The sequence below is a fragment of the Convolutriloba macropyga genome, chromosome 3 (assembly GCF_964194025.1).
Source record: "Convolutriloba macropyga chromosome 3, txConMacr16.3, whole genome shotgun sequence".
Taxonomy (NCBI): domain Eukaryota; kingdom Metazoa; phylum Xenacoelomorpha; order Acoela; family Convolutidae; genus Convolutriloba; species Convolutriloba macropyga.
In genome coordinates this window covers 54,376,634-54,404,260 of record NC_134470.1, presented here as the reverse complement: position 1 = coordinate 54,404,260, position 27,627 = coordinate 54,376,634, and the positions used below count along the sequence as shown (strand labels likewise).

Genomic DNA, 27,627 nt, shown 5'->3' with positions numbered 1-27,627 from the left:
CAATTTAGAACTCAATAGTAATAATTAAACAGCGTTGAAATCAGCAATAGGAACATTTAAGGTCTGAACAACCTGCAACATTTGAACGGTTTATTTTGGCACGTTTTTTATATTTATAAATTGTTTCTCATACTGTACTCCCTGCTGACCAATTGTTTTGTTTAACATGATGGCAATTATCCGGTATTTATTGTATGGGTTAAATTTTGAACATTAAAATTTTATCTTGCTTTTCACGAATTTTCAGTGATGATCATAATAGAAATAAACACCTGTAGAAGTTGCAATCCACATTTCCGCTGTAATCATATTTGAATCCCTCATTTGATAGTTCGCACGCCGATGGGTGTTTAAAGCAGTTAAAAGTGTTTATAATAAAGAGAAAAAACTACGTCTAATTTTCTATTAGATGGGAAACCATAACCCACGCAACCATCTCAACAAAAAATTCTGGCGGCTCCGCCTGCCCAGCTCTTTAAGTTCACCAAAAATAAAATTAGCGCTTTAAAATAAGATATCAAAAAATCGACTCTCTGAGACGCACGGCTATGGACACAACAAAAAGAAACAATGAACACAACCATTTGACAGGGCGGGTTTCTTTTGTAGCTCGATTCTTCCAATTTTAAGGTTGATTGTAAACTTTAGCGGGGCAACAACTTCACTGCAGCGCGCTTCAAAAACTGCTATGGCAGCTTATTGTAGTCCACTACCACCAATTAAATTGCAATTTTCATAAGGGTCATTTTTGCATGTAAAAAGGCACACGACAATACTAGTCAGCTTTATTTGAGAGTAATTAAAAACAATACTCTCCTTCTAATTGAAAAAGTAACACAAAAACAGTAGAGTGCTATAGAGCCGTGTGTAGCTACCTCTTCACAGCTAAAACAAACTAATATTTTATTTGCATAGTTCGCTGCTATTAACATCTGTATTTCGTGCACGGCATTTCGTCCAACCGTTAATTTTTTTACGACTATTTTGATTGTGTATTTAAAAATCATTTTTAAACTTCTCTTTTTTCAAATTCCAATGTTCAAAAACCAGGGCGAAAAAATTTATTATTGCGCTGCGAAAGATAAAAGCACAAATTTGACTGACAAAGCACCTGCTGGCAATACATTTACTCTTATTGTTTGGCAGTGAAATAAAATTGTTAAAAATGGTAATTTAGTTAAAATAGTAGTGGAACTACATTAGAAAATCATTAGAGTTATTCACCCTTACGAAAAACAACAACTTTCAAAATCTTAAAATCCGTATTATTCAGAAAAAAATTGCGTTCAAAATTCAAATTCTTAATGAAAATTTGAGGCGTGAAAGCCACGAAGTCCAATAGGTGTAAATTGAAACCATCCTGCCGTCAAATGAAAAAACTGAAACAGAAAAACGCACATTTGAAGAACGGAATGTGGGTCTGACTGTTCTCTTTCACTATCAACGAACAAAACGAGAACAGAGAAAATGCTCCAATTCAACTTTAAGTTTTTAGCACCCAAAATCGATCACCCACTTTGAAAATCTGTCTGGTATCTTATCACCTGGGAATTGGTTTATCGACTCAGCTGTGGGTTGTTGTGTTGGGGCTGTACTGCTATCGGGTGGAGAAACTTTATTAGTCAAAAGTCGCAGTTTCCCCAGTGAGATAATTCTATGTTTTCAGTTATATAGTCTGCTAAAACGGGAGAAAAGAGTGCATAGCTTTTTTTGGGTTTCTGAACAAACTTTTCAGCATGCCCGAAAATGAAGTACAATATGAAAAAGTTTTGGTACTTGAAATTTCACCTCAAATATCAAATACTTGTTCTGAAGCTGAGCTAAAAAGTAATCCAGGCAATGGTCTAACACAGAAGATTGCTAACCATAGCATGGAAAACAACTTTCATTTTTCACCTGGCTCTGTGCAATTTTTCCAGACACCGCTGACAAGCCATTTAAGATTCTGTTACTGGAACACCTTTCGGAAGAGTCAAAAGTTAGATACAATTGTTGGGTCCCTGATTACGATTCATGTTTTAACTCAAAATCAATATGGGCATACTGCTTCTTCAAAAACCGTTGACTAAACTGAAAATAATATCTAAGGAACTAGCAGACCAAGCGGACGATCTCTTAACTAACGTAAAGGGCCCGCTATATGCAAGCGAGGGGTCAGCTAGTTTGAATTCCGAAAAAATTAACCTCAACAGTAAACTTCTACATTTGAAGACGCTACTGCAGAACACAGTCCCAACTATCCGCTATGATCCTATCAATGTGCGGTACAAATGTTAAGAGCCCTTCTCTCACGTCATGACTGAGCGCATTGATGATCCCGGTAGAGAACTCAATTGAACAAAATTGTTTGGTTTTCCGAAATGCATCTTTCGTATTATTAACAGATTAGAGCAAAAACACAGGTGAAATAACAACAAAAAATTCCAAAAATCTGGAAACAAACCGTTGGAACAGTGGTGACTTCGTAGGGCTATGGAATCAAAGTTTTGAGATCATCAAAAGTGCAAAAACTTTGCGTTTGCAGGGCCAAAAAGTCAGAGCGGCGAAAGCTTTGGCTTCAGCAGGTTTTGCGCAGATCAACAAGGCAACTTTTGATGCTCTGAAAAAATTATACTCAACCGAAATAAACTAAGTGAAGTTCCCAACTTTTCACCACAAGCTCATAAATTCAGTAAAGAAAATGCTTTGAAACAGCTGACCTCATTTTCCAAGTTTACAGCACTAGGTATACCGAAAGTGTATTTCGGACATCTTTTGCATGTTGCGCGTGTACCGCATCAGATCAATCACCAAATGCCCTGAGAGTTTTGTCTAAGCTATTAAACAAGGGTTGCCGCTGGGAAATTCCCAGAATTGTCTCACAACATCTATGCAGTGCATCGCTATCATCTTTTTTGAAAAAGAGAAGTAATATTCGCCTTATTCAGGAAAGTCTTTAGGAGGTTATTAGCTAAATGCTTAACGAAAGAAGCAAGTTGACAAGCAATATCAAGTACTTTCAATTGAGTTTTTATGTGAAGGAGAGAGCGGATGCAATAATACATTCATTTAAGCTGTCGTTTGGAGAAATATTCACCTCGTCAAGTTCCTCAGGTGTTTTGCAGATTGATTTTTTTAAGGAATTCTATTCTATAAAACGCGGCAAAATGCTAAAAAGAAGTTGCTAATTTGGTGCCTGGCATTACCGCTAAAAGTAATTTTGTTTACTCTTAACACAGCCGGTTGTTTTATGAGAAAAATGTTACTAGCAGTGAAAGCGCGATCTGGCTCAGAGGACCATCTAAGCAGATCCGGGAACATTCTATACAAGATCGGACAAGATTGGGCAGATCTGATAAAAAGAATAAAATGGAATGATATTTCAGGTCTTGAGGTCCTTAGATCTGCAACAGCATACGCAGAGTTTGTCTGCATGAAACTTAACGAAAAGATAAATTCAATAGATGTACTACTTGAGAAATTGGACTACCCTGATGACCCTCAATGCGTCTTAGGTATCTTACGCCGCTGCAATGAGGCCCCCAAAATGACATGTTCCCTTCGATGCCAAAAGCCCACCAATTCAGCTATTAAGCCATTTAAGATACTTGAGGCCCAACAGCGCGAAAAACTTCAGAGCATCCTTGGTACTGTGCTTCTAGAAGAACCTTGGACTCAACCTATCAGGTTTGGGTGTTGGTCAATGCAAAGATCAGTATGAAGCGTCATACGTTGTTTCTGTTTCGTCCTCCGAATAACCTTTTTCGACAGAAGGCGGCCGAATTCCAAAAAATGCAATGTCTACCAGGAAATTTACACCAGTTTATCACCAATAAATGTTTTAAATTTTTCGCAAAAGACGATACAGGAAGTTCTTCACAACGAAAAATTTCAAGGTCTGGAAAACAGTTTAGCTTCTTTAAAAATATCCGTTCGACTTCTGTCATTGTCTGTTCAACATGCTGGGGGAGAGTTGGCAGCTCCCCCATTCCAACACTGGGTATTTGTATAACAGCTGAAATCAGAGTTAGCTCAAAATAAAGGTTGGGTGTTACTCTGTACAACGCAGAAAGAAAATTTTTGTTCTGTAGAGCATTTCTTGACATCTATGGTTTACACGCAATTGCGTGTGATGGGCAAGGAGACGCAATTACCAGACAGGACCGAATTCGAGACAAAATGGTGTCTGCTTGCTCATCTGCAAACCTCTCACTAGTAGTTGAAAAAGTAGAATCCTTTACTTGAAAGTCAATCACGCCCCGTGAACATTTTTGTCCCCACCACCTGGAAAGCAGTCAAACCAGCAGCATTTGATGTACTGTTACTTCGTATTTTCTCAATGCGGCTACAAAGGCAGGGTACGCCTTTGAAGCGGCAGATGAACAGAAATTTTGCCTGCAAGGCCATAAATGCGCACTAGTGTGGATCACATTTGTTCCTCTTGCACTCAAATTCCCTGGTTGAATGAATATTGGTAACTTTAAAAACACTCAAGCGTTTGGCCGTTTTAATTGACAGGCGCAGGGCTTGTCTGTTGTGTTTAGTAAACTTATACAATCCTCATCAATCACCGCTATTCAGGGATCAGGAACTATGCGCTTAGCAAGAGCCCTCTAGATTACTGTTTTACAGTACTTTCTCACCCAACCAGAGAGCAGATTGCTCGAATCATTGTAATTTCATTAGTGGGATTTGAAAACTTTAATTTTTTCTCCCCCAATGAGCGCAGAGAGCAGATTGCTCGGATCATTTTAACTTCGTTAGTGGGGTTTGAAAATTTTTCTCCCCCAATGAGCGGGGAGTTGAATAGCTGAAGACTGAAGTACAATATAACGGATGGAAATAGGAATGAGCTCAACCGTAGGTAATTTCAATATACAACAGCAATGGGTCGTCTCAAAAGTCTTTAAGTGCCCGCTAACGAATTGTTTGTTGTTCATCTGTGTGACCCTAGTTTTGATGACCAAGCTGATTTAAATTATTGTTAACCTTAAGAAAGACCAGTCCTCCATTTTTCAAATTGCCGGTTATTAACTTCGTTCGCAACATTTGTCTGATTTTTACCGATGACCTGGATCTCAGAAGTCCTATTAGACCCAGTGGTGTCTTCGAGCTTTAAGCATCTCAGTGCCATTTGCTCTCAGCCCCGAATTCGAAACTGAATTGCGTCAATTTCGGGAAAGAGCCGGTGCAGAGAAAATAGCGTTTCTCTATTTCGACTGTTTTCACGCTTCAACAGCTCAAATTGATCGGAAGTCTCAGCATGCTCTTCCAAAACGCACAGAGTCCTTTCAAAAGTACTGAAAAATTTCAATCGTAACAGCAAAACAAAACATATTAGCTGATCTCAAATAACCTTCATTTAGAGTGACACACACCCATTTGACCTTATCTCTTTGAATTAAAGTAAATAAAAGTCAATTTCAAAGTGAGGAAGTCATTTTTGAGAGTGAGGTAAGTCAAGTGTGACCAAAAATTTAATTACGCGCATGAACAAAAAACTCGCTCCACTAAGAGCGAAAAATGACGTCACACATGCAATTCAGTTGAAATTGCATGAACGAATGAACAAAAAGTTGCTGTGACGTCATATGGTCGTAACAAAAATCATGACGACGAAATAAAAAAAACATAGCAGGACAAGTCCTGACGTACAATTCAAAGAATTTTCATTGACTAAACAGAAAACTAGACCTAGAACGGACTATGAATGGATTGGGAAAACCATTTAGAAAAAAATCCGATCCAATAAATCGAAAAAAAAACAGTAAAAATCAAAGTGAAATTGCCGCATGTGAACAAAAAACCACTAACGAGAAAGCGAATTTTTGTTCAAACACCCTTTTCTCACTCTACTTTAAATTTAGAGCAAAAAATTTCACGCCGCAAAACCACTCGCTTTTTCGCTCCACTTCCTGTTTCGGCGTGACCAAAATCAATACTCCAATTTGACTTCAGAAATCATGAAAATGTGTGAACAGATCTTAAATAAAAACAAAACTTAGCCGGAAGAATTCCGGAAACGACTCGAAGTAGAAATCTGACTATTCTCACTAATCAGATGCATCACCAGCATATTATCAATCGACAGACAGTGTAAGCAATTCACAAAGAAAAGACTGGAGAACTGGAAACTTGACAAAGGACCAAATCAAAAAATAATATTCTCTAAAAATCCAAACAAAATTCTCTACAAAAAGATAACATGCAGCTTCCCATCCATAACTCATAGAAATCAATTATTTATATATTTGGCTAGATCAATCGCCCACCTAGTAATTGCAGAGAAACGTTATACAACAAACTATAAAAAAGACTAAGAAAAACTCTTTAACGAATTAGAGATTTGTATAATTTGTTTAAATGAAAACTGCCCTGCTAAGCCTTCAAGTGCAAATTCATAGCATCGACACCTACAAAAATGCTCTTTATTGAGAAAAAGTTACCAACAAAAACATTAAATTGGAAGAAATAGGCAATAAACTTAGAAAAAAGACAAAAAGTGGCCAAGATTTGCTCTGATTAACTCGATTTTCTCTAACAAAAACAACTCTAAACTAATATCAATCAAAATGAGAGACAACAAAAAGAACTACAACAACTGACTTCCACTAGAAAACTCGCCAAATGCTATCAAAGGTTGAGGAAGAACAGAAACGACATTTAAAACCAAATTGAACAAATAAAAAACGAGAAAAAGTAAGGTATTTTTTAAATTTTACAAGAAAAAATAAAGCCAAATAAAGTTACATTGAGCAAATAGAGCAATGAAATGCTCGGGAGAAATTGGGCAAGTCATAGCAAGCTAAAAAAATTGTCTACCATTGAAAAAAAAACGAAAAAAGCCAAAAATTTAAAAAAGTGGTTAAAAATTCCTAATTTTTCTGCCATTTTTCTTCAGAAAAAATGTTTTATAACAAGGAAACTGTAATGAATTTGTATCCCCGATGATACCTGAATAACGAGCTTCTATGCAAATTGCACTTAAAGCAGTAAAACAAAACAAAAGGCCAAAATACAATAAATTTCGTCGAAAAATCAGCAAAAACCTCCAAATTTGCATAAAACTCAAATTAACTAGTTGAAACCTTCAATTCCTATCAGAACGAGCCCAAATCCAATACATTATCATAATCAAACCTCACAAACAAGAAAAATTGCAAAAAAACTGCTTTTAAAAGCCGCACGTGAACAAAAAAATTTCGCTCGCTCAGAGAAAATTTTTTCACACATCAATTTCTCGCTCTCTCAAAAACAGCGGTATGAACAAAAAACCACTCTCTTTTCGCTCCGCTCTTCACTTTTGTTCAGCAACCAAATTTTTTCACGCGTTTCATTTCCCGCTTCAAAATTCACTCCAATAAAATTGATTAAAAAAAACATAGCAGGACAAGTCCTGACGTACAATTCAAAGAATTTTCATTGACTAAACAGAAAAACTAGACCGAGAATGGACTATGAGTGAATTGAGAAAACCATTTTAAAAAAATCAGATAAAAAAATAAGAAAAAAAAATCAATGTCAAAATGCCGCATGTGAACAAAAAAACCACTAGCGAGAAATGAAAATTTAATTCAAAAAAACTAGGCATAGAATGAGCAGTGAATGGATTGGGAAAACCATTTAGAAAAAAATCCGATCCAAAAAATCGAAAAAACAGTAAAAATCAGAGTGAAATTGCCGCATGTGAACAAAAAACCACTACCGAGAAACCGAATTTTCGTTCAAACACCATTTTCGCACTCTACTTTAAAATTAGAGCGAAAAAAAATTCACGCCGCAAAACCACTCGCTTTTTCGCTCCATTTCCTGTTTCGGCGTGAACAAAATCACTACTCCAATTTGACTTCAAAAATCACGAAAATGTGTGAACAGATCTTAAAAAAAGAGCGCCCCAATACAATTCAAATTCTTTGAATTGTAAAAATTCTTTGAATTGTAAAAAAAAACAAGAGAAGGCCAATAATAGCCCCAGCTATCGCTGTGCGGCTATTAAACAAATAACTCGAAAAGCAACTATAATCTCAGTAAAAGTATTTGTGTATTTAAAAGTATTTAATAGCCAGATTCCTTTTTTTAGATCGGATAACTTCACTTATTCTATGAAAAAACATTCACTTATCTTTGAATGCTCTACCTTAAGGTGTGCACCTATGATGCGCTATCTGACGCATCGCTTACCTGTGAGCATCAAAACATTCACTGTTTTTACTAAAACCAATTAAATAGCTCTCTCAAAAGCGAGAGAAAAACAATCTTTTTACCTCATAATTGCCCTGTTTTTACTATATGGATCCCAGAGCTATAAAAAGCAACACAAACAGTTTGAAGCTGAATTTTCTGTTCGTCATACTAGAATTACTAAGGATTGCATTTAACAATACCTTCAATTCATAATACATGAGCACAAGCGCCAATGTACAAATTTACAAAGGAACAAGAATTTCTATTAACATTTACAATATTTAACAACTGTTTCAATCTTATTACATCAATAGCTGTTTACTACCATGTAGCTCGTAAATAAGCTGAGTTTTGGGTTTGTATTTTCTAAATGGTCCTAGCAACCACAACAGCACATTGCCAGTTCCAAACAGATCAGATAGTGAACTCCCTACACTCTTTTTCCTGGGGAGGTTCTTGAAATAGTCAGGGTCAACTACATTTTGGAACCGTGTTGTCCCAGTTCGCGCGTACAGCATTCGGAAGCAGCAAAACTTGGTTATGGTACCACAGAAATAGCCTGAAACATGCTATATTTTTTACGTCCGAAAGGAAAGCAAAACTCATAATTTTAGCACCAATTTCAACTGGTGGAAACAAAATGAATATTAATGAATACTAAAAGAAGTTACAAAAAGTCATCGCTACAAGCTTTGTTCTGGATACTCGAGTTTCCATAACACTACAAAATATTTAATGTACTCCGGGGAGTCTTTGTTTACGTGCTTGAGATTCGTTAAAGCGTGTTGTGGTTTTTTCTGCCCTCACCCCTCCTCCTCTGATCCTTGATGAGTGCATAGTAAGCATTCGTTCTATATTACACAATGATTTGATATACAAAGACAAGCATTTTGTAACTGGGGGCGATTACGTATGGGGGGTATATGAATACATCTGTCTCGTTAAGTTCCTCACCTACTACTGGCATTTGTATAAAAATAATGAGAAGTTCGTGTCTAAGGAAGAAGGAGTTCTGTGTGTCCACTGCAGTGTGGGGGATAGTGTGAACCCAGTCGTTAAGAAGGTAGGTGAAACATGTCACCATCATCAATACTGTTAGAACAGTCGAGTAGAATATTAATAGGAAAAAGAGCCACTTGTTGTCTTCGCCCACACAGTTGTTGATCCACCAGCAGTGATGATCAAATTGACGCACACCTACAACTTCTGCAATAGAAGCTCACTAGAAATAGAGTCTTAATATTTACAAAATACAACAAAACCGCCCTCGTCCTTAACACCATGAACTTATGTCTCCTCAACAGTTTCGGTAAATCGTATACTTAGCGACTAATTAGGCTCTGAGAGCATATAATTTGACAACTGCTCAGCTCGGTAGTGCGAAAAATTGCATAAACGACATAATCGGTAGAATACCGGAGACGACTCGAAGGCTTTGGAGAGGTTATTTGTTTTGAGAGGGAGGAGGGTTTCTAGATAAAAAGAAAATTTCTGACCAAAATGATCATTTCACCTTAAAATTACTAGAAGTTCCTAATTACTATACATGCAACTCTAAGCTACTGTCATAAAAGCAGCCGTCAGGGTTCTAAAATAGAAGTCACTGTTTGAAAAAAAGTGCTTTATCTAAAAAAATCTTCGTTAAAAGACTAGCAGGACTAACATAATTGCTATAAAATTTGCATTTAATAATCTCAAGAAAGCACATTGAGAAAACTAAGACATTTCTACCATAAAATATGAAATGCAAAAACTAAACAGCTGTTTTTCGTTCCAGAACGTATTTTAAAATCCTTAATTTAGAACAGTTGAATGAGAACAGTTGAACAGAGAGCAGTTAAATAAAATTACTTGCACTGACTCAACTCATTATTAATGAGCACAGTTGCAATATAATGACTGACAATAACTTAACTTATTGTTTAAATATTAAGGGTTACCAAACGCAGTGGAGCTAAGCACTCATTGGCGTCCGCATGGAAATTATCGTCATTCAAAAATTTTCGCATTCAAAACGTTAGAGAACCACATTTTCTCTGGTCCTGTCAGTTTAGTGGACTAAAAGCAAAAACCGACTACCGTTGGACAAATTACTCTCAGACAGGCGAGGAATTGACTTCAGTTATAGTCCACTTAAGATTAGGGAGGCTAGCCGCACTTGCTGGGGATTCAAGCCCACCAAAACTAGAATGCCCGTAACACCTTGAAGATCTCTTTTGGAACTTACCGGTTACTCCAGTTTTTGAAAAAATATCAATTTAAATTGCTCAGGCGAGCGAAAGAATGTTGTAGAAAAAAGTCACCACTGTCAATCCAAAATTTTGCATAAAAGACGGACAATTTATAATAAACCTGACAATCAATAAGAAATATTAATTGAAGTTAACACCCCATTAAAAAAACTGTTTTAATAACTTTTTAATACAAGAGCCAGATGATCACAGTACTGGTGTTCCAGATATAGCTACAAATTCTTTCTAAGCCAGTTAATTTCCCAAATACACTGTTGCAGCAAAAAAAGATTGGTTGGGTAGAAAACCAAAAACTGTTAAGTAGTAGTAGTAGAAGAATAAAATTTTGAGCACAGTTCAAGGGTTTCCACCCATTACTCAGTCCAGTTTCAGATTGACAATTAGTTTTGTAGTAATGTTACAATTCCCGCATCGGCATTGGAATCTCCATGTGCATGTGTTCGACGGGGAGTAGGCTTGTTCGATGTAATTCCAGTAGAAGCAGTCAGTACGTCTTTTGTCGTATTTGCTCCTCTCAGCTTCCTCAGAACAGGCTTGTACAGTGTCTTGGTCCTTCGGAAGAACTCATTGTTTGTCTTTGTGAGACGGTTTTCGCAAGTGGGAAATCACCTCTCAATCCTTGTCTCGTAAAGGATTAATCGTCGCCATGAGCAAGTAGTTGGTAGTCGAACTTATTGTTGATGATGTCAATGAACACCAGTAAGTCGTGCAACTCCATGTATTGTGATAGAGGAAGTAAGTTGAGTGTATGGAGACTGTTTTTGTAGTCTTCGTTTGAAGAAAGGATCCATTTTGTGGCCTTCTTTATAACATTTTCCAATTGCTCCATGTTCATTTTGCTTGGCATCCAAGCCTTTGCGGCATATGTGAGTATAGGTACTACGTACCCAGTGTACGCGTTTAGTTTCGTCGTCCAGTGAGTTCTCTCACTTAAGTTTCTTTTGATTTGAAAAAGGGCACTCAACCCTTTAGAGCATCTTTTGCTGCAGTTTTCTGTCCAGTTTAGAGAGTCATTCACTATCAGTCCCCAGTCTTTCGGAGATCGTGTAACGGGAAGACAGTGTTTATTTAGGCTAGCTGTGTCATTTTGCTTTCAGGTTCATAATATTTGTCTTGCTGATAACAGAGATTTTATTTTCCTTTAGCCATATAGCCAATGCATCCACTGCACGGTCAAGTCCGCTTTGAGCACTGAAGATGGCTTTGTAATCATCGGCAAAACCGGAACTGTCCGCTTGAGGCATTTTGTTAGGCAAGTCATTAATGGACATTAAAAAAAGCGGCCCTAATATCGAGCCTTGGGGCACACTACTAGTTATTTTCTGCAAAGTCTATTTAAGATTGTGTATTTGAACAAACTTGGTTCTGTCGGTCAAATAGGAGACAATGAGCTTCAGCTTTCTACCGATTCCAAAAAGAGCCAATTTTTTAATCAGAATGTCATGTGGCACAGTGTCAAATACCTTGGCATAGTCAAAATACAGTACACCAAGTTGTTGCTGCGAGTCAGTGTCGTTTAGTTCATACAGTCCATCCCGGAAAGCAAAAAGATGCAGGGTGGCTGAGCGTTTCTTTCTAAATCCATAATGGGTTTTTCGTTATAGAACGTATTTTGAAATAATCAATTTAGAACAGTTGAATGAGACCAGTTGAACAGAGAGCAGTTAAATAAAATTACTTGCACTGACTCAACTCATTATTAATGAGCACAGTTGCAATATAATGACTGACAATAACTTAACTTATTGTTTAAATATTAAGGGTTACCAAACGCAGTGGAGCTAAGCACTCATTGGCGTCCGCATGGAAATTATCGTCATTCAAAAATTTTCGCATTCAAAACGTTAGAGAACCACATTTTCTCTGGTCCTGTCAGTTTAGTGGACTAAAAGCAAAAACCGACTACCGTTGGACAAATTACTCTCAGACAGGCGAGGAATTGACTTCAGTTATAGTCCACTTAAGATTAGGGAGGCTAGCCGCACTTGCTGGGGATTCAAGCCCACCAAAACTAGAATGCCCGTAACACCTTGAAGATCTCTTTTGGAACTTACCGGTTACTCCAGTTTTTGAAAAAATATCAATTTAAATTGCTCAGGCGAGCGAAAGAATGTTGTAGAAAAAAGTCACCACTGTCAATCCAAAATTTTGCATAAAAGACGGACAATTTATAATAAACCTGACAATCAATAAGAAATATTAATTGAAGTTAACACCCCATTAAAAAAACTGTTTTAATAACTTTTTAATACAAGAGCCAGATGATCACAGTACTGGTGTTCCAGATATAGCTACAAATTCTTTCTAGGCCAGTTAATTTCCCAAATACACTGTTGCAGCAAAAAAAGATTGGTTGGGTAGAAAACCAAAAACTGTTAAGTAGTAGTAGTAGTAGTAGTAGTAGAAGAATAAAATTTTGAGCACAGTTCAAGGGTTTCCACCCATTACTCAGTCCAGTTTCAGTTTGACAATTAGTTTTGTAGTAATGTTACAATTCCCGCATCGGCATTGGAATCTCCATGTGCATTTGTTCGACGGGGAGTAGGCTTGTTCGATGTAATTCCAGTAGAAGCAGTCAGTACGTCTTTTGTCGCATTTGCTCCTCTCAGCTTCCTCAGAACATGCTTGTACAGTGTCTTGGTCCTTCGGAAGAACTCATTGTTTGTCTTTGTGAGACGGTTTTCGCAAGTGGGAAATCACCTCTCAATCCTTGTCTCGTAAAGGATTAATCGTCGCCATGAGCAAGTAGTTGGTAGTCGAACTTATTGTTGATGATGTCAATGAACACCAGTAAGTCGTGCAACTCCATGTATTGTGATAGAGGAAGTAAGTTGAGTGTATGGAGACTGTTTTTGTAGTCTTCGTTTGAAGAAAGGATCCATTTTGTGGCCTTCTTTATAACATTTTCCAATTGCTCCATGTTCATTTTGCTTGGCATCCAAGCCTTTGCGGCATATGTGAGTATAGGTACTACGTACCCAGTGTACGCGTTTAGTTTCGTCGTCCAGTGAGTTCTCTCACTTAAGTTTCTTTTGATTTGAAAAAGGGCACTCAACCCTTTAGAGCATCTTTTGCTGCAGTTTTCTGTCCAGTTTAGAGAGTCATTCACTATCAGTCCCAGTCTTTCGGAGATCGTGTAACGGGAAGACATTGTTTATTTAGGCTAGCTGTGTCATTTTGCTTTCAGGTTCATAATATTTGTCTTGTTGATGAGATTTTATTTTCCTTTAGCCATATAGCCAATGCATCCACTGCACGGTCAAGTCCGCTTTGAGCACTGAAGATGGCTTTGTAATCATCGGCATAACCGGAACTGTCCACTTGAGGCATTTTGTTAGGCAAGTCATTAATGGACATTAAGAAAAAAAGCGGCCCTAATATCGAGCCTTGGGGCACACTACTAGTTATTTTCTGCAAAGTCTATTTAAGATTGTGTATTTGAACAAACCTGGTTCTTTCGGTCAAATAGGAGACAATGAGCTTCAGCAGCTTTCTACCGATTCCAAAAAGAGCCAATTTTTTAATCAGAATGTCATGTGGCACAGTGTCAAATACCTTGGCAAAGTCAAAATACAGTACACCAAGTTGTTGCTGCGAGTCAGTGTCGTTTAGTCCATACAGTCCATCCCGGAAAGCTAAAAGTTGCAGGGTGGCTGAGCGTTTCTTTCTAAATCCATACTGGGTTTTTCGTTATAGAACGTATTTTAAAATAATCAATTTAGAACAGTTGAATGAGAACAGTTGAACAGAGAGCAGTTATATAAAATTACTTGCACTGACTCAACTCATTATTAATGAGCACAGTTGCAATATAATGACTGACAATAACTTAACTTATTTAAATTTTAAGGGTTACCAAATGCAGTGGAGCGAAGCACTCATTGGCGTCCGCATGGACATTATCGTCATTCAAAATTTTTTGCATTCAGAACGTTAGAAAACCACATTTTCTGTGGTCCTGTCAGTTTAGCGGACTAAAAGCAAAAACCGACAACCGTTGCACAAATTACTCTCAGACAGGCGAGGAATTGACTTCAGTTATGGGTCACTTAAGATTATGGAGGCCAGCCGCACTTGCTGGGATTTCAAGCCCACCAAAATTTAAAAATGCCCGTAACTCCTTGAAGATCTCTTTTGGACTTTACCGGTTACTCCTGTTTTTGAAAAAATTTCAATTTAAATCGCTCAAGCGAGCGAAAGAATGTTGTGGAAAAAAGTCACCATTGTCAAACCAATATTTTTCATAAAAGACGCACAATTTAAAATAAACCTGACAATCAATAAGAAATATTAATTGAAGTTAACACCCCATTAAAAAAATTGTTTGCATAAATTTTTAATACAGGAGCCAGATGATCACAGTACTGGTTTTCCAGATAGAGCTACAAATTCTTTCTAACTCAGATAAATTCCAAAATACACTATTGCAGCAAAAAAGATTGGTTGGGTAGAAAACCAAACACGGTTTAGTAGTAGAAAAAAATTTTGAGCACAGTTCAAGGGTTTCCATCTATTAGTCAGTCCAGTTTCACAATTAGTTTTGTAATAATGTTACAATTCCCGCCTCAGCATTGGAATCTCCATGTGCATTTGTTCGTCGGAGAGTAGGCTTGTTCGAAGTAGTTTCAGTAGATGTCAGTCAGTACGTCTTTTGTCGCATTTGCTCCTCTCAGCTTCCTCAGAACATGCTTGTACAGTGTCTTGGTCCTTCAGAAGAACTCATTGTTTGTCTTTGTGAGACGGTTTTCGCAAGTGGGAAATCACCTCTCAATCCTCGTCTCGTAAAGGATTAATCGTCGCTATGAGCAAGTAGTTGGTAGTCGAACTTATTGTTGATGATGTTAATGAACATTAGTAAGTCGTGCAACTCCATGTATTGTGATAGAGGAAGTAAGTTGAGTGTACGAAGACGGTTTTTGTAGTCTTCGTTTGAAGAAAGGATCCATTTTGTGGCCTTCATAACATTTTCCAATTGCTCCATGTTCATTTTGCTTGGAATCCAAGCCTTTGAGGCATATGTGAGTATAGGTACTACGTACCCAGTGTACGCGTTTAGTTTCGTCGTCCAGTGAGTTCTCTCACTTAAGTTTCTTTTGATTTGAAAAAGGGCACTCAACCCTCTAGAGCGACTTTTGCTGCAGTTCTTTGTCCAGTTTAGAGAGTCATTCACTATCAGTCCCAAGTCTTTCTGAGATCGTGTAACGGGAAGATATTGTTTATTTAGGCTAGCTGTGTCATTTTGACTTTCAGGTTCATAATATTTGTCTTGCTGATAACAGAGATTTTATTTTCCTTTAGCCATATAGCCAATGCATCCACTGCACTGTCAAGTCCGCTTTGAGCACTGAAGATGGCTTTGTAATCATCGGCATAACCGGAACTGTCCGCTTGAGGCATTTTGCTAGGCAAGTCATTAATGGACATTAAGAAAAAGAGCGGCCCTAATATCGAGCCTTGGGGAACACTACTAGTTACTTTCTGCAAAGTCTATTTAAGATTGTGTATTTGAACAAACTAGGTTCTGTCGGTCAAATAGGAGACAATGAGCTTCAGCAGCTTTCTACCGATTCCAAAAAGAGCCAATTTTTTAATCAGAATGTCATGTGGCACAGTGTCAAATACCTTGGCAAAGTCAATATACAGTACACAAAGTTGTTGCTGCGAGTCAGTGTCGTTTAGTTCATACAGTCCATCCCGGAAAGCAAAAAGTTGCAGGGTGGCTGAGCGTTTCTTTCTAAATCCATAATGGGTTTTTCGTTATAGAACGTATTTTAAAATAATCAATTTAGAACAGTTGAATGAGACCAGTTGAACAGAGAACAGTTAAATAAAATAACTTACACTGACTCAACTCATTATTAATAAGCACAGTTGCAATATAATGACTGACAATAACTTAACTTATTGTTTAAATTTTAAGGGCTACCAAACGCAGTGGAGCGAAGCACTCATTGGCGTCCGCAAGGACATTGTCGTCATTCAAAATTCTCTGGTCCTGTCAGTTTAGTGGACTAAAAGCGAAAACCGACAACCGTTGCACAAATTACTCTCAGACAGGCGAGGAATTGACTTCAGTTATAGGTCACTTAAGATTAGGGAGGCCAGCCGCACTTGCTGGGATTTCAAGCCCGCCAAAATTAAAAAATGCCCGTAACTCTTGAAGATCTCTTTAGGACTTTACCAGTTACTCCAGTTTTCGAAGAAAAAACTTCAATATAAATTGCTCAAGCGAGCGAAAGAATGTTGTGGAAAAAAGTCACCACTGTCAAACCAAAATTTTTCATAAAAGACGCACAATTTAAAATAAACCTAACAATGAATAAGAAATATTAATTGAAGTAAACACCCCATTAAAAAAATTGTTTGCATAAATTTTTAATACAGGAGCCAGATGATCACAGTACTGGTTTTCCAGATATAGCTACAAATTCTTTCCAACTCAGATAAATTCCAAAATACACTATTGCACCAAAAAATATTGGTTCGGTAGAAAACCAAACACGGTTTAGTAGTAGCAAAAAAATTTTGAGCACAGTTCAAGGGTTTCCATCTATTAGTCAGTCCAGTTTCAGTTTGACAATCAGTTTTGTAATAATGTTAAAATTCCCGCATCGGCATTGGAATCTCCATGTGCATTTATTCGTCGGAGAGTAGGCTTGTTCGAAGTAGTTTCAGTAGATGTCAGTCAGTACGTCTTTTGTCGCATTTGCTCCTCTCAGCTTCCTCAGAACTTGGTTGTACAGTGTCTTGGTCCTTCGGAAGGACTCATTGTTTGTCTTTGTGAGACGGCTTTCGCAAGTGGGAATTCACAATGAACACCAGTAAGTCGTGTAACTCCATGTATTGTGAAAGAGGAAGTAAGTCGAGTGTACGGAGACGGTCTTCGTTCGAAGAAAGGATCCATTTTGTGGCCTTCTTTTGAACATTTTCCAATTGCTCCATGTTCATTTTGCTTGGCATCTAAAACTTTGAGGCATATGTGAGTATAGGTACTACGTACTTCTCACTTAAGTTTCTTTTGTTTTGAAAAAGGGCACTCAACCCTTTAGAGCATTTTTTGCTGCAACTCTCTGTCCAGTTTAGATAGTCATTCACTATCAGTCCCAGTCTTTCGGGGATCGTGTAACGGGAAGACATTGGTTAAATAGGCTAGCTGTCATTTTGACTCTTAGGTTCATAATATTTGTCTTGCTGATGTTAACAGACATTTTATTTTCCCTTAGCCATATAGCCAATGCATCCATTGCACGGTCAAGTCCGCTTTGAGCACTGAAGATGGCTTTGTAATCATCGGCATAACCGAGACTGTCCAATTGAGGCATTGTGTCAGGCAAGTCATTATTGAACATTAAGAAAAGGAGCGGCCCTAATATCGAGCCTTGGGGCACACTACTAATTACTTTCTGCAAAGTCGATTCGTGATTGTTTATTTGAACAAACTGGGTTCTGTCGGTCAAATAGGAGACAAATAGCTTCAGCAGCTTTCCACCGATTCCAAGAAGAGCCAATTTTTTAATCAGAATGTCAAGTGGCACAGTGTCACATGCCTTGGCAAAGTCAATATACAGTACACAAAGTTGTTGCTGCGAGTCAGTGTCGTTTAGTTCAAACAGTCCATCCCGGAAAGTTGCAGGGTGGCTGAGCGTTTCTTTCTAAATCCATAATGGGTTTTTCGTTATAGAACGTATATTAAAATAATCAATTTAGAACAGTTGAATGAGAACAGTTGAACAGAGAACAGTTGAATAAAATAACTTGCACTGACTCAACTCAATATAAATGAGCACAGTTGCAATATAATGACTGACAATAACTTAACTTATTGTTTAAATTTTAAGGGTTACCAAACGCAGTGGAGCGAAGCACTCATTGGCGTCCGCATGGACATTATCGTCATTCAAAATTTTTCGCCTTCAGAACGTTAGAAAACCACATTTTCTGTGGTCTTGCCAGTTTAGCGGACTAAAAGCAAAAACCGACAACCGTTGCACAAATTACTCTCAGACAGGCGAGGAATTGACTTCAGTTATAGGTCACTTAAGATTAGGGAGGCCAGCCGCACTTGCTGGGATTTCAAGCCCGCCAAAATTAAAAAATGCCCGTAACTCCTTGAAGATCTCTTTTGGACTTTACCGGTTACTCCAGTTTTTGAAAAAATTTCAATTTAAATCGCTCAAGCGAGCGAAAGAATGTTGTGGAAAAAAGTCACCACTGTCAAACCAAAACTTTTCATAAAAGACACACAATTTAAAATAAACCTGACAATCAATAAGAAATATTAATTGAAGTTAACACCCCATTAAAAAAATTGTTTCCATAAATTTTTAATACAGGAGCCAGATGATCACAGTACTGGTTTTCCAGATAGAGCTACAAATTCTTTCTAACTCAGATAAATTCCAAAATACACTATTGCAGCAAAAAAGATTGGTTGGGTAGAAAACCAAACACGGTTTAGTAGTAGTAGAAAAAAAAATTGAGCACAGTTCAAGGGTTTCCATCTATTAGTCAGTCCAGTTTCAGTTTGACAATTAGTTTTGTAATAATGTTACAATTCCCGCATCGGCATTTGAATCTCCATGTGCATTTATTCGTCGGAGAGTAGGCTTGTTCGAAGTAGTTTCAGTAGATGTCAGTCAGTACGTCTTTTGTCGCATTTGCTCCTCTCAGCTTCCTCAGAACATGGTTGTACAGTGTCTTGGTCCTTCGGAAGGACTCATTGTTTGTCATTGTGAGACGGTTTTTCGCAAGTGGGAATTCACAATGAACACCAGTAAGTCGTGTAACTCCAAGTATTGTGAAAGAGGAAGTAAGTTGAGTGTACGGAGACGGTCTTCGTTCGAAGAAAGGATCCATTTTGTGGCCTTTTTTGAACATTTTCCAATAGCTCCATGTTCATTTTGCTTGGCATACAAGACTTTGAGGCATATGTGAGTATAGGTACTACGTACTTTTCACTTAAGTTTCTTTTGTTTTGAAAAAGGGCACTCAACCCTTTAGAGCATTTTTTGCTGCAGCTCTCTGTCCAGTTTAGATTTGTAACGGGAATTGTAACGATCTGTAACGGGAAGACATTGGTTAAATAGGCTAGCTGTCATTTTGACTCTTAGGTTCATAATATTTGTCTTGCTGATGTCAACAGACATTTTATTTTCCCTTAGCCATATAGCCAATGCATCCATTGCACGGTCAAGTCCGCTTTGAGCACTGAAGATGGCTTTGTAATCATCGGCATAACCGAGACTGTCAGATTGAGGCATTGTGTCAGGCAAGTCATTATTGAATATTAAGAAAAGGAGTGGCCCTAATATCGAGCCTTGGGGCACACTACTAGTTACTTTCTGCAAAGTCGATTCGTGGTTGTTTATTTGAACAAACTGGGTTCTGTCGGTCAAATAGGAGATAAATAGCTTCAGCAGCTTTCCACCCATTCCAAAAAGAGCCAATTTTTTAATCAGAATGTCATGTGGCACAGTGTCACATGCCTTGGCAAAGTCAATATACAGTACACAAAGTTGTTGCTGCAAGTCAGTGTCGTTTAGTTCATACAGTCTATCCAGAAAAGTTAAAAGTTGCAGGGTGGCTGAGCGTTTCTTTCTACGTCCATACTGGGTTTTTCGTTAAAGAACGTATTTTAAAATAAATAATTTAGAAGAGTTGAATGAGACCAGTTGAACAGAGAACAGTTAAAATAACTTGCACTGACTCAACTCATTATTAATGAGCACAGTTGCAATATAATGACTGACAATAACTTAACTTATTGTTTAAATTTTAAGGGTTACCAAACGCAGATGAGCGAAGCACTCATTGGGGTCCGCATGGACATTATCGTCATTCAAAATTTTTCGCATTCAAAACGTTAGAGAACATTTTCTCTGGTCCTGTCAGTTTAGTGGACTAAAAGCAAAAACCGACAACCGTTGGACAAATTACTCTCAGACAGGCGAGGAATTGACTTCAGTTATAGCCCACTTAAGATTAGCGAGGCCAGCCGCACTTGCTGGGGATTCAAGCCCACCAAAATTAAAATACCCGTAACACCTTGAAGATCTCTTTTGGACTTTACCGGTTACTCCAGTTTTTGAAAAAATTTCAATTAAAATCGCTCAAGCGAGCGAAAGAATGTTGTAGAAAAAAGTCACCACTGTCAACCCAAAATTTTGCAAAAAAGACGCAAAACTTTAAAATGAACATGACAATCAATAAGAAATATTAATTGAAATTAACACCCCATTAAAAAATTGTTTGCATAAATTTTTAATACAGGAGCCAGATGATCACAGTACTGGTTTTCAAGATATAGGTACAAATTCTTTCCAAGTCAGACAATTTCCAAAATACACCGTTGCAGCAAAAAAGATTGGTTGGGTAGAAAACCAAACACGGTTTAGTAGTAGCAGTAGTAGTAGAATAAAATTTTTAGCACAGTTCAAGGGTTTCCACCCATTACTCAGTCCAGTTTGACAATTAGTTTTGTAGTAATGTTACAATTCCCGCATAGGCATTGGAATCTCCATGTGCATTTGTTCGACGGGGATTAGGCATGTTCGATGTAGTTCCAGTAGATGTCAGTACGTCTTTTGTCGCATTTGCTCCTCTCAGCTTCCTCAGAACATGGTTGTACAGTGTCTCTGTCCTCCGGAAGAACTCATTGTTTGTCTTTGTGAGACGGTTTTCGCTAGTGGTAATCACCTCTCAATCCTCGTCTCGTAAAGTATTAATCGTCGCTATGAGCAAGTAGTTGGTAGTCGAACTTATTGTTGATGATATCAATGAACATCAGTAAGTCGTGCAACTCCATGTATTGTGAAACAGGAAGTAAGTTGAGTGTACGGCGACGGTTTTTGTAGTCTTCGTTTGAAGAAAGGATCCATTTTGTGGCCTTCTTTATAACATTTTCCAATTGCTCCATGTTCATTTTGCTTGGCATCCAAGCCTTTGAGGCATATGTGAGTATAGGTACTACGTACCCAGTGTACGCGTTTAGTTTCGTCGTCCAGTGAGTTCTCTCACTTAAGTTTCTTTTGATTTGAAAAAGGGCACTCAACCCTTTAGAGCATCTTTTGCTGCAGTTCTTTGTCCAGTTTAGAGAGTCATTCACTATCAGTCCCAAGTCTTTCTGAGATCATGTGACGGGAAGACATTGGCTAGCTGTCATTTCGACTTTCAGGTTCATAATATTTGTCTTGCTGATGTTAACAGACATTTTATTTTCCTTTTGCTTTATAGCCAATGCATCCACTGCACGGTCAACTCCGCTTTGAGCACTGAAGATGGCTTTGTATTCATTGGCATAACCGAAACTGTGCGCTTCAGGCATTGTGTCAGGCAAGTCATTAATGAACATTAAGAAAAGGAGCGACCCTAATATCGAGCCTTGGGGAACACCACTGGTTACTTTCTGCAAAGTCGATTTGTGATTGTTTATTTGAACAAACTGGGTTCTGTCGGTCAAATAGGAGACAATAAGCTTCAGCAGCTTTCCACCGATTGCAAAAAGAGCCAATTTTTCAATCAGAATGTCATGTGGCACAGTGTCAAATGCCTTGGCAAAGTCAATATACAGTTCACAAAGTTGTTGCTGCGAGACGGTGTCGTTTAGTTCACACAGTCTATCCAGGAAAGTTAAAAGTTGGAGGGTGGCTGAGCGTTTTTTTTTCTAAATCCATGTAGACGATCTTTCAGTCTTGTAGAGCGCGTCAAAGATGATCTTCTCAAAGACCTCTGAGCAACAGCATAGTAGGCTTATAGGACGATACCTTTTTACATCTGCTTTATTTCCGTCTTTGAAAATAAGGGTGACTTGGCAAGTTTTCCAGATAGTTGGATATTTGCCCTTATTCAGGCATGTTTGGAACAGAGTGGCAAGTGATTGGCAGAGAGTGTGACTACAGTTTTTCAGTATCAAATTCCCAATTTTATCTGGACCCATTGCTTTGTTCTCTCCCAGGGATTTCAAATGATTGGAAACAATTTCCGGAGTTGCTTTCAGTTGATTTAGAATTCGGCGCGGAAAGGCGATTTCATTTGATTGGAGAAGTTGAGCGTTGAATACGCTGATGAAGTAATCATTGAACATGTTGAATTGTTCCTCTCCACAGGATGATTCTTTATCAACAAATTTTACAACAGGTTGTATTGCAGGGGTCTTGCGGATTGCTTTCAAATATTTTTGGATACGACTGAACACTCTGCCCTCGAAGACAGTCTTCTCAAAATATTCAAGGTAGTCTTGGATTGCTTCCTGGACTTGTCTTTCAAGTTTCTTCCTTTTGAAGATCATAGCAAGTGTCCTAGGAGTTTTCGATACTACAGTGTTTAGCCGTTTCAACCGGTTGGAGGTCGAACTAGAGATCTAGGGTTGAAGTGAAGCGCGATGTTACTTTGTCACACGTGGTAACATAGTATCAATTTTTTCCCATAGCCATTTGTACCAGTAATGAACGAGGTGGTCCACAATCTATAACAGATAGGCCGGGTGGCAGTCTCCGAACAACTATCCTTCAACTATCCTCTGAACAACTATCCTTCAAGACTGATATGCTCATCTAAGAAATCTGCTCCGAAACGCATTGCTCTCGCACTCAATCATTTCATCTCGTTAATTTTCATGAAACGTCAAACCACCCGAGAGAGCTGCAAAACATTCTAGCAGAAAATAGTCCAAATAGTAGCAAAAAATGAAAGACATGTTTACAATAATTGCCTCAAAGTTCGTTCGAGAGCAATTGATAAAAAATTTTCATATTCTAACTACAAAACTATGGAAAAATTTTGTCTGCAATTCCTCACGTTTCCTGGAGATAATGCTAACTATTCCAACTATTGAGTTCCAGAAATGGTTGTAGATTGAAAAACTATACAAATATTCATTTTCTATCTCACTATCCACAAACGAATTTCAGTTATGCGAACTTCATTTATACATCTTTTCAACAGCCGAGAAATGTTCACACTGCCGAGTTTTCACTTCAGTTCAAAATTTCTGATCTTTAGGCCTCGGCCGATCATCGCTTCCATCGTCAAATGGACGTTTTGAATTTTTCCGTAATCCAATGTTGATATAATCTATTCTTGAAAACATCCAAATTATTGCTTCCGTTGACTTCTTTCTTGCGGTAGATTATTCCACTCTCTCAGGGCTATCACTGAAGACAATCTTTTCTATCCTTTCCAATATGGCCTTTGCATAACCAGTTGATGTATCTTTCTACTCTCTGTTATTCCTTTCTAACACTGCTTCACAGGTTCAGGGATCAATCCTCTTCGCTACGATCTGGATCATTCGGCCTCTAATTCTTCTTTAGTTCATGGTAAGAAAATCCAATTGTCTCAGTCTTTCCTCGTATGAAACAGAGCCGATCGACTTGTTGCACTTTTTCGATTGAGCAGGTAAACTTTCTCAGCAGTGGATTCCAAACATTGGCTGCATATTCAAGATGAAATCGTACCAGAGCAGTACAGAGCTTAACAAATACTTTCGGGGCCAGTTTATTAAATGAGTTTTCGATAGGTGTCGGGACTGTGTTGGCTTTCCTTATTTTAGTAGGGATATGTTCTTTGAAACTAATACAACTGTCTTTCGTTATTCCTGATCTGTTGGCCAAAATTACCGCCTTCAGTTCTGCCTAATCCAATCTATATCCATTTTCTTGTGGTTTGACGAAATTGACATAAACACATTTTGTAGCATTAAACTTCGCATAACTCTTTTCTGACGGCTCAGTCTTATCCAGATCAGTTTGCTGTATTTTAGCGTCTTCTGATGAAAGGATTTGACAAAAGACTGAAATAATTGCCGAATAGATACAACTCTGAGGAGGTGGAAGCGAACTTGCGGGATTCCACTTCCTACATTCGTTCAATTTGTGCAAGAGTCATTAAAAACAACTCGCTGTTGTCTATCCAGCACAGAATTCAGCGTTCAGTATTTAACTCTGGCACGGAATTCAGTATTCAATTGTTTCACATAAAAAACATTTTTAAGCTAAACATTCTACAAAATCTATCGAACTCTTGAGTTAAGCTCTGCCAAGATTTCATTTATAGTGGCCTGTTCTGGTCCGTCAGTTTACGTTTATCTGTGCTGAAGAATGGACGATAAAATTGTGTAGATACTTACATATTCCACAGACTCGGCAATGATGTGTTCGTAGAGGTCGATTGAGATCACACTTCTCGCAGTACGTTCTATCCTTAAATATACTGAATAGTTCCATTTACACCTTTATGAAATGATACATACTCCCATGAACTGATGGAAGACATTTTCTTCTCCCATATGGCCAAAACATGACTACTCAAATCTACTAGGCCAAATCAACAGCAATCTGCTAGACCAAATATTTCTACGTACAAGGTGTAGTTTTTTATTATCAGATCAACCAACGGAAGCTCCAACAAATATTGGATCTTTTCCGTTTGTGCCCCCTAGTACGTTACGCACGCCCCAAGCGTCATTACAAAGCAAATCATTGTAAAAGAAACCACTTTCGTCTGGGGGCGAAAAAATTATTTACCTTTTCACTCAATATATCACTGCAATCGTCTGTTAACACTCCTGGCGATGTGAACATTGATCGTAGAAACGAAGTCAAGCACATTACAGAAGCGTATGTATACAGTATAAACAGTATAGTTGAGAAACTGTTTTCATAAAATGAGTATCTGGAGGACAAGATTCTAGGAAAGAAAAGAACAAAATAAAACAAGAAATTGTTGTATGTCCACCATGCCAAAACAGAGAGTGAGTAACTGTATGATAGAAGAGGTGTTTGGACAAACTCTAATCCACAGAGCCATGTACGTCGATTTGACTGAGACATTGCGTTTCAACGTGCAAAGCAGTGCAATTTACTCAAAAAAGCAAGCAGCGGCTTCATACCATAACTCTGAAGAAAATGTCAATTAAAAGAAGGCCCATCCTCTAGAAAGGTCAACGCCGTGGCTGCAAGTCAACTCATATATACATGTATCAATGCTGACAGTAGTCAAACGTCGAGCATCATAAACAAAATAAATATAACTTCAAAGGAATGAGAACGGATATACAAGAAAGAGATGATTTAATTGTTGCAGTTTTTTACATAGGCATCGCATTCTACGAGTACGTGCTCCTCTCATCGGAGTTTTGTTTTAAAAAAAAATTCAGGAAATTTGATCAAATCGTTGTTTCTACCGGATGGCTCGTGGATGTTTTGTCAGTTCAATGAAAGTTTTACAGAGCGGCGTGTCTATAATGTTTTCATGTTTTGTGGAGTCTATTTTTCTGGTTTTCAATTCCCTGCTGGCTCCTTGTGTTGTTTTTTCGAGTTAGCATCAGTGAGCATAGCTCAAAGAACATTGAGAGTGGCAGTTGATCAAGGGTTTTGAGTTTCAATTTGTAATCTTTATACGCTCCTAGTATGTTGTTGTTGTGACTTTTCGGCATCAAGCCGAGGGGATTGCTCCCATAAGTTTTGGTCTTGATTCAACTATTTTCTGCAATCGGAGCAATCACAGAAGATGGTCCATCTACACACTACTCTTTCGTTGAAGTTCAACATCAGACGGTCCCACATGAAAGACAGAATACGTCTTTTGAGTCCCAAAGGCTGGGAAAAGTCTATCTCTTCAGGCAGATTGTTGGCAACTTTGGCAGTTCGAAAGTAAAAGTTCTCTATGAATTTCTCGGTTCTCAGTTTTGGAAGTTTGAATAGTCTGCTTTTAACTACCATATTGGTATTCATAGGTTTCTATCAATGGAAGTGCGTTTTCTTTATCATGGTACAGTTTAGACAATCGAAGTAAATCATTGAGTTGCAGAAACATAGGAAGCGGATGTAATCTTAGGGATACCATGTTTTCAAAGTACGATGCATTCCTATAGCCCGTTATCCACTTCAACGCACGTTTTTGAAAGCATTCCATTAGTCTCATACTTCCACGCGATGGGTGCCAGGTGCTCGAAGCAAAAGTAATCAAGGGTAGAATTAGGGATTGGTAAGCACAAATTTTCACTCTCGTTTCCATATTCTTCGATAAATTTCTCTTCAGAAAACCAAAAGTTCGATTAGCTTGCGCAAGCCTAGACTCGAGGTGCTTTACCGCCTTCAGGGTACCTCTAAGCTGCACTCCCAAGTCAGTCACCTTTTTGGATTGCTCTAATGTAGTGTTATTCATCGTAAGGCTGAGGGACTGTCCCTTAAATGCTATATAACAACATTTTTCAGCAGCAAGTGACATTCTGTTCCTGGATACCCAAAGTGAGATTCTGTCAACTTCTTTTTGAATTTCTTGGTTACTTTTGTCAATAAACAAGAACTTTGCGTCATCCGCATACAGATATGGGGTGCTGGATATCAAGGAAAATGGCAAATCATTTATGAAGATGCAGAAGAGTAAGGGGCCCAAAATGGACCCCTGCGGAACACCACTTGATAGTTGTAGAAGGTCCGACCTCAGACCATCACAACTCACGAACTGTTTACGGTTATATAAATAGTCCTTGAGAAGACTAAGTCCACACCCGCCCACTCCAATTCTCCTTACTTTGATCAACAATTCAGCATGCGGGACCTCATCGAATGCTTTTGAGTAGTCGGTGTATAAGGAATACAACGAATTTGGGTTTCCTTCCAATGCAACTTGAACGTCGTTCAAGAAACAGAGCATGTTCGACACAACGGATTGTTTTTTCACAAATCCATGTTGACTGGTTGTTAAATGATCCGAGAACTGCTTTTCGATCGGATCATACATACATCGTTTGAGTACTTCCGAAACTATAGACAGCAAAGTCACTGGTCTGTAATTTTTGACACTTGCTCTGCAGCCTTTTTTATGGATGGGCGGAAGAGCTCCAATTTTCCAACAGTTCGGAATTTTTCCTAATCTTTTGATGTTCCTAAAGATTGCGCTCAGAAATAGAATGAGCGGTTCAGCCAGTTGCTTCAAGAAACAGGCGGGAATGTTATCTGAACCTCGAGTTTTTGAGACATCAAGGTTTGTTAAGATTGCTCTTATTCTTTTTGAGCTGAAATCAAAATTCATTAGGGTTGGTTCCGGAAGGTCATCGGCTACCATGTCTTCGGTCTTCTCAGAAATTACAGACTGAAAATACCTATTTAGGGGGTCTACTTTCTGTTGAGTGGAATCGGCAGTCTCTTCCTCTAGAGAAAGTATTTTGGGTAGAGTTACTGTTTTTCTAAGGCTCTTGAAGTGCTTGAAG

At 38.2% G+C, this 27,627-nt stretch overlaps 1 protein-coding gene across 1 annotated transcript; it reads right to left on the bottom strand.

Moving 5' to 3' along the window:
* Window positions 1-8,298: 8,298 nt before the first annotated feature.
* On the bottom strand, window positions 8,299-26,406 carry LOC142336285 (palmitoyltransferase ZDHHC21-like). The gene is made up of 4 exons (XM_075384997.1): window positions 24,938-26,406; window positions 24,541-24,613; window positions 9,118-9,360; window positions 8,299-8,722 (listed from the first exon to the last, which is right to left on the bottom strand). The coding sequence occupies exons 1-4, from the start codon at window positions 25,241-25,243 to the stop codon at window positions 8,466-8,468; spliced, it is 879 nt and encodes a 292-aa protein (XP_075241112.1). The 5' UTR covers window positions 25,244-26,406; the 3' UTR covers window positions 8,299-8,465.
* Between the last annotated feature and the right edge of the window lie 1,221 nt (window positions 26,407-27,627).

Bases quoted from the DNA above. Each gene is read 5' to 3' on its own strand.
- LOC142336285 (XM_075384997.1), bottom strand. From the start codon at position 25,243: ATGTCTCAGTCAAATCGACGTACATGGCTCTGTGGATTAGAGTTTGTC. The intron at 24,614-24,937 runs GTAAATAATTTT...AGTATATTTAAG, and splicing joins GTGATATATTGAGTGAAAAG to GATAGAACGTACTGCGAGAA. The intron at 9,361-24,540 runs GTAAGTATCTAC...CAGAAGTTGTAG, and splicing joins TTGCCGAGTCTGTGGAATAT to GTGTGCGTCAATTTGATCAT.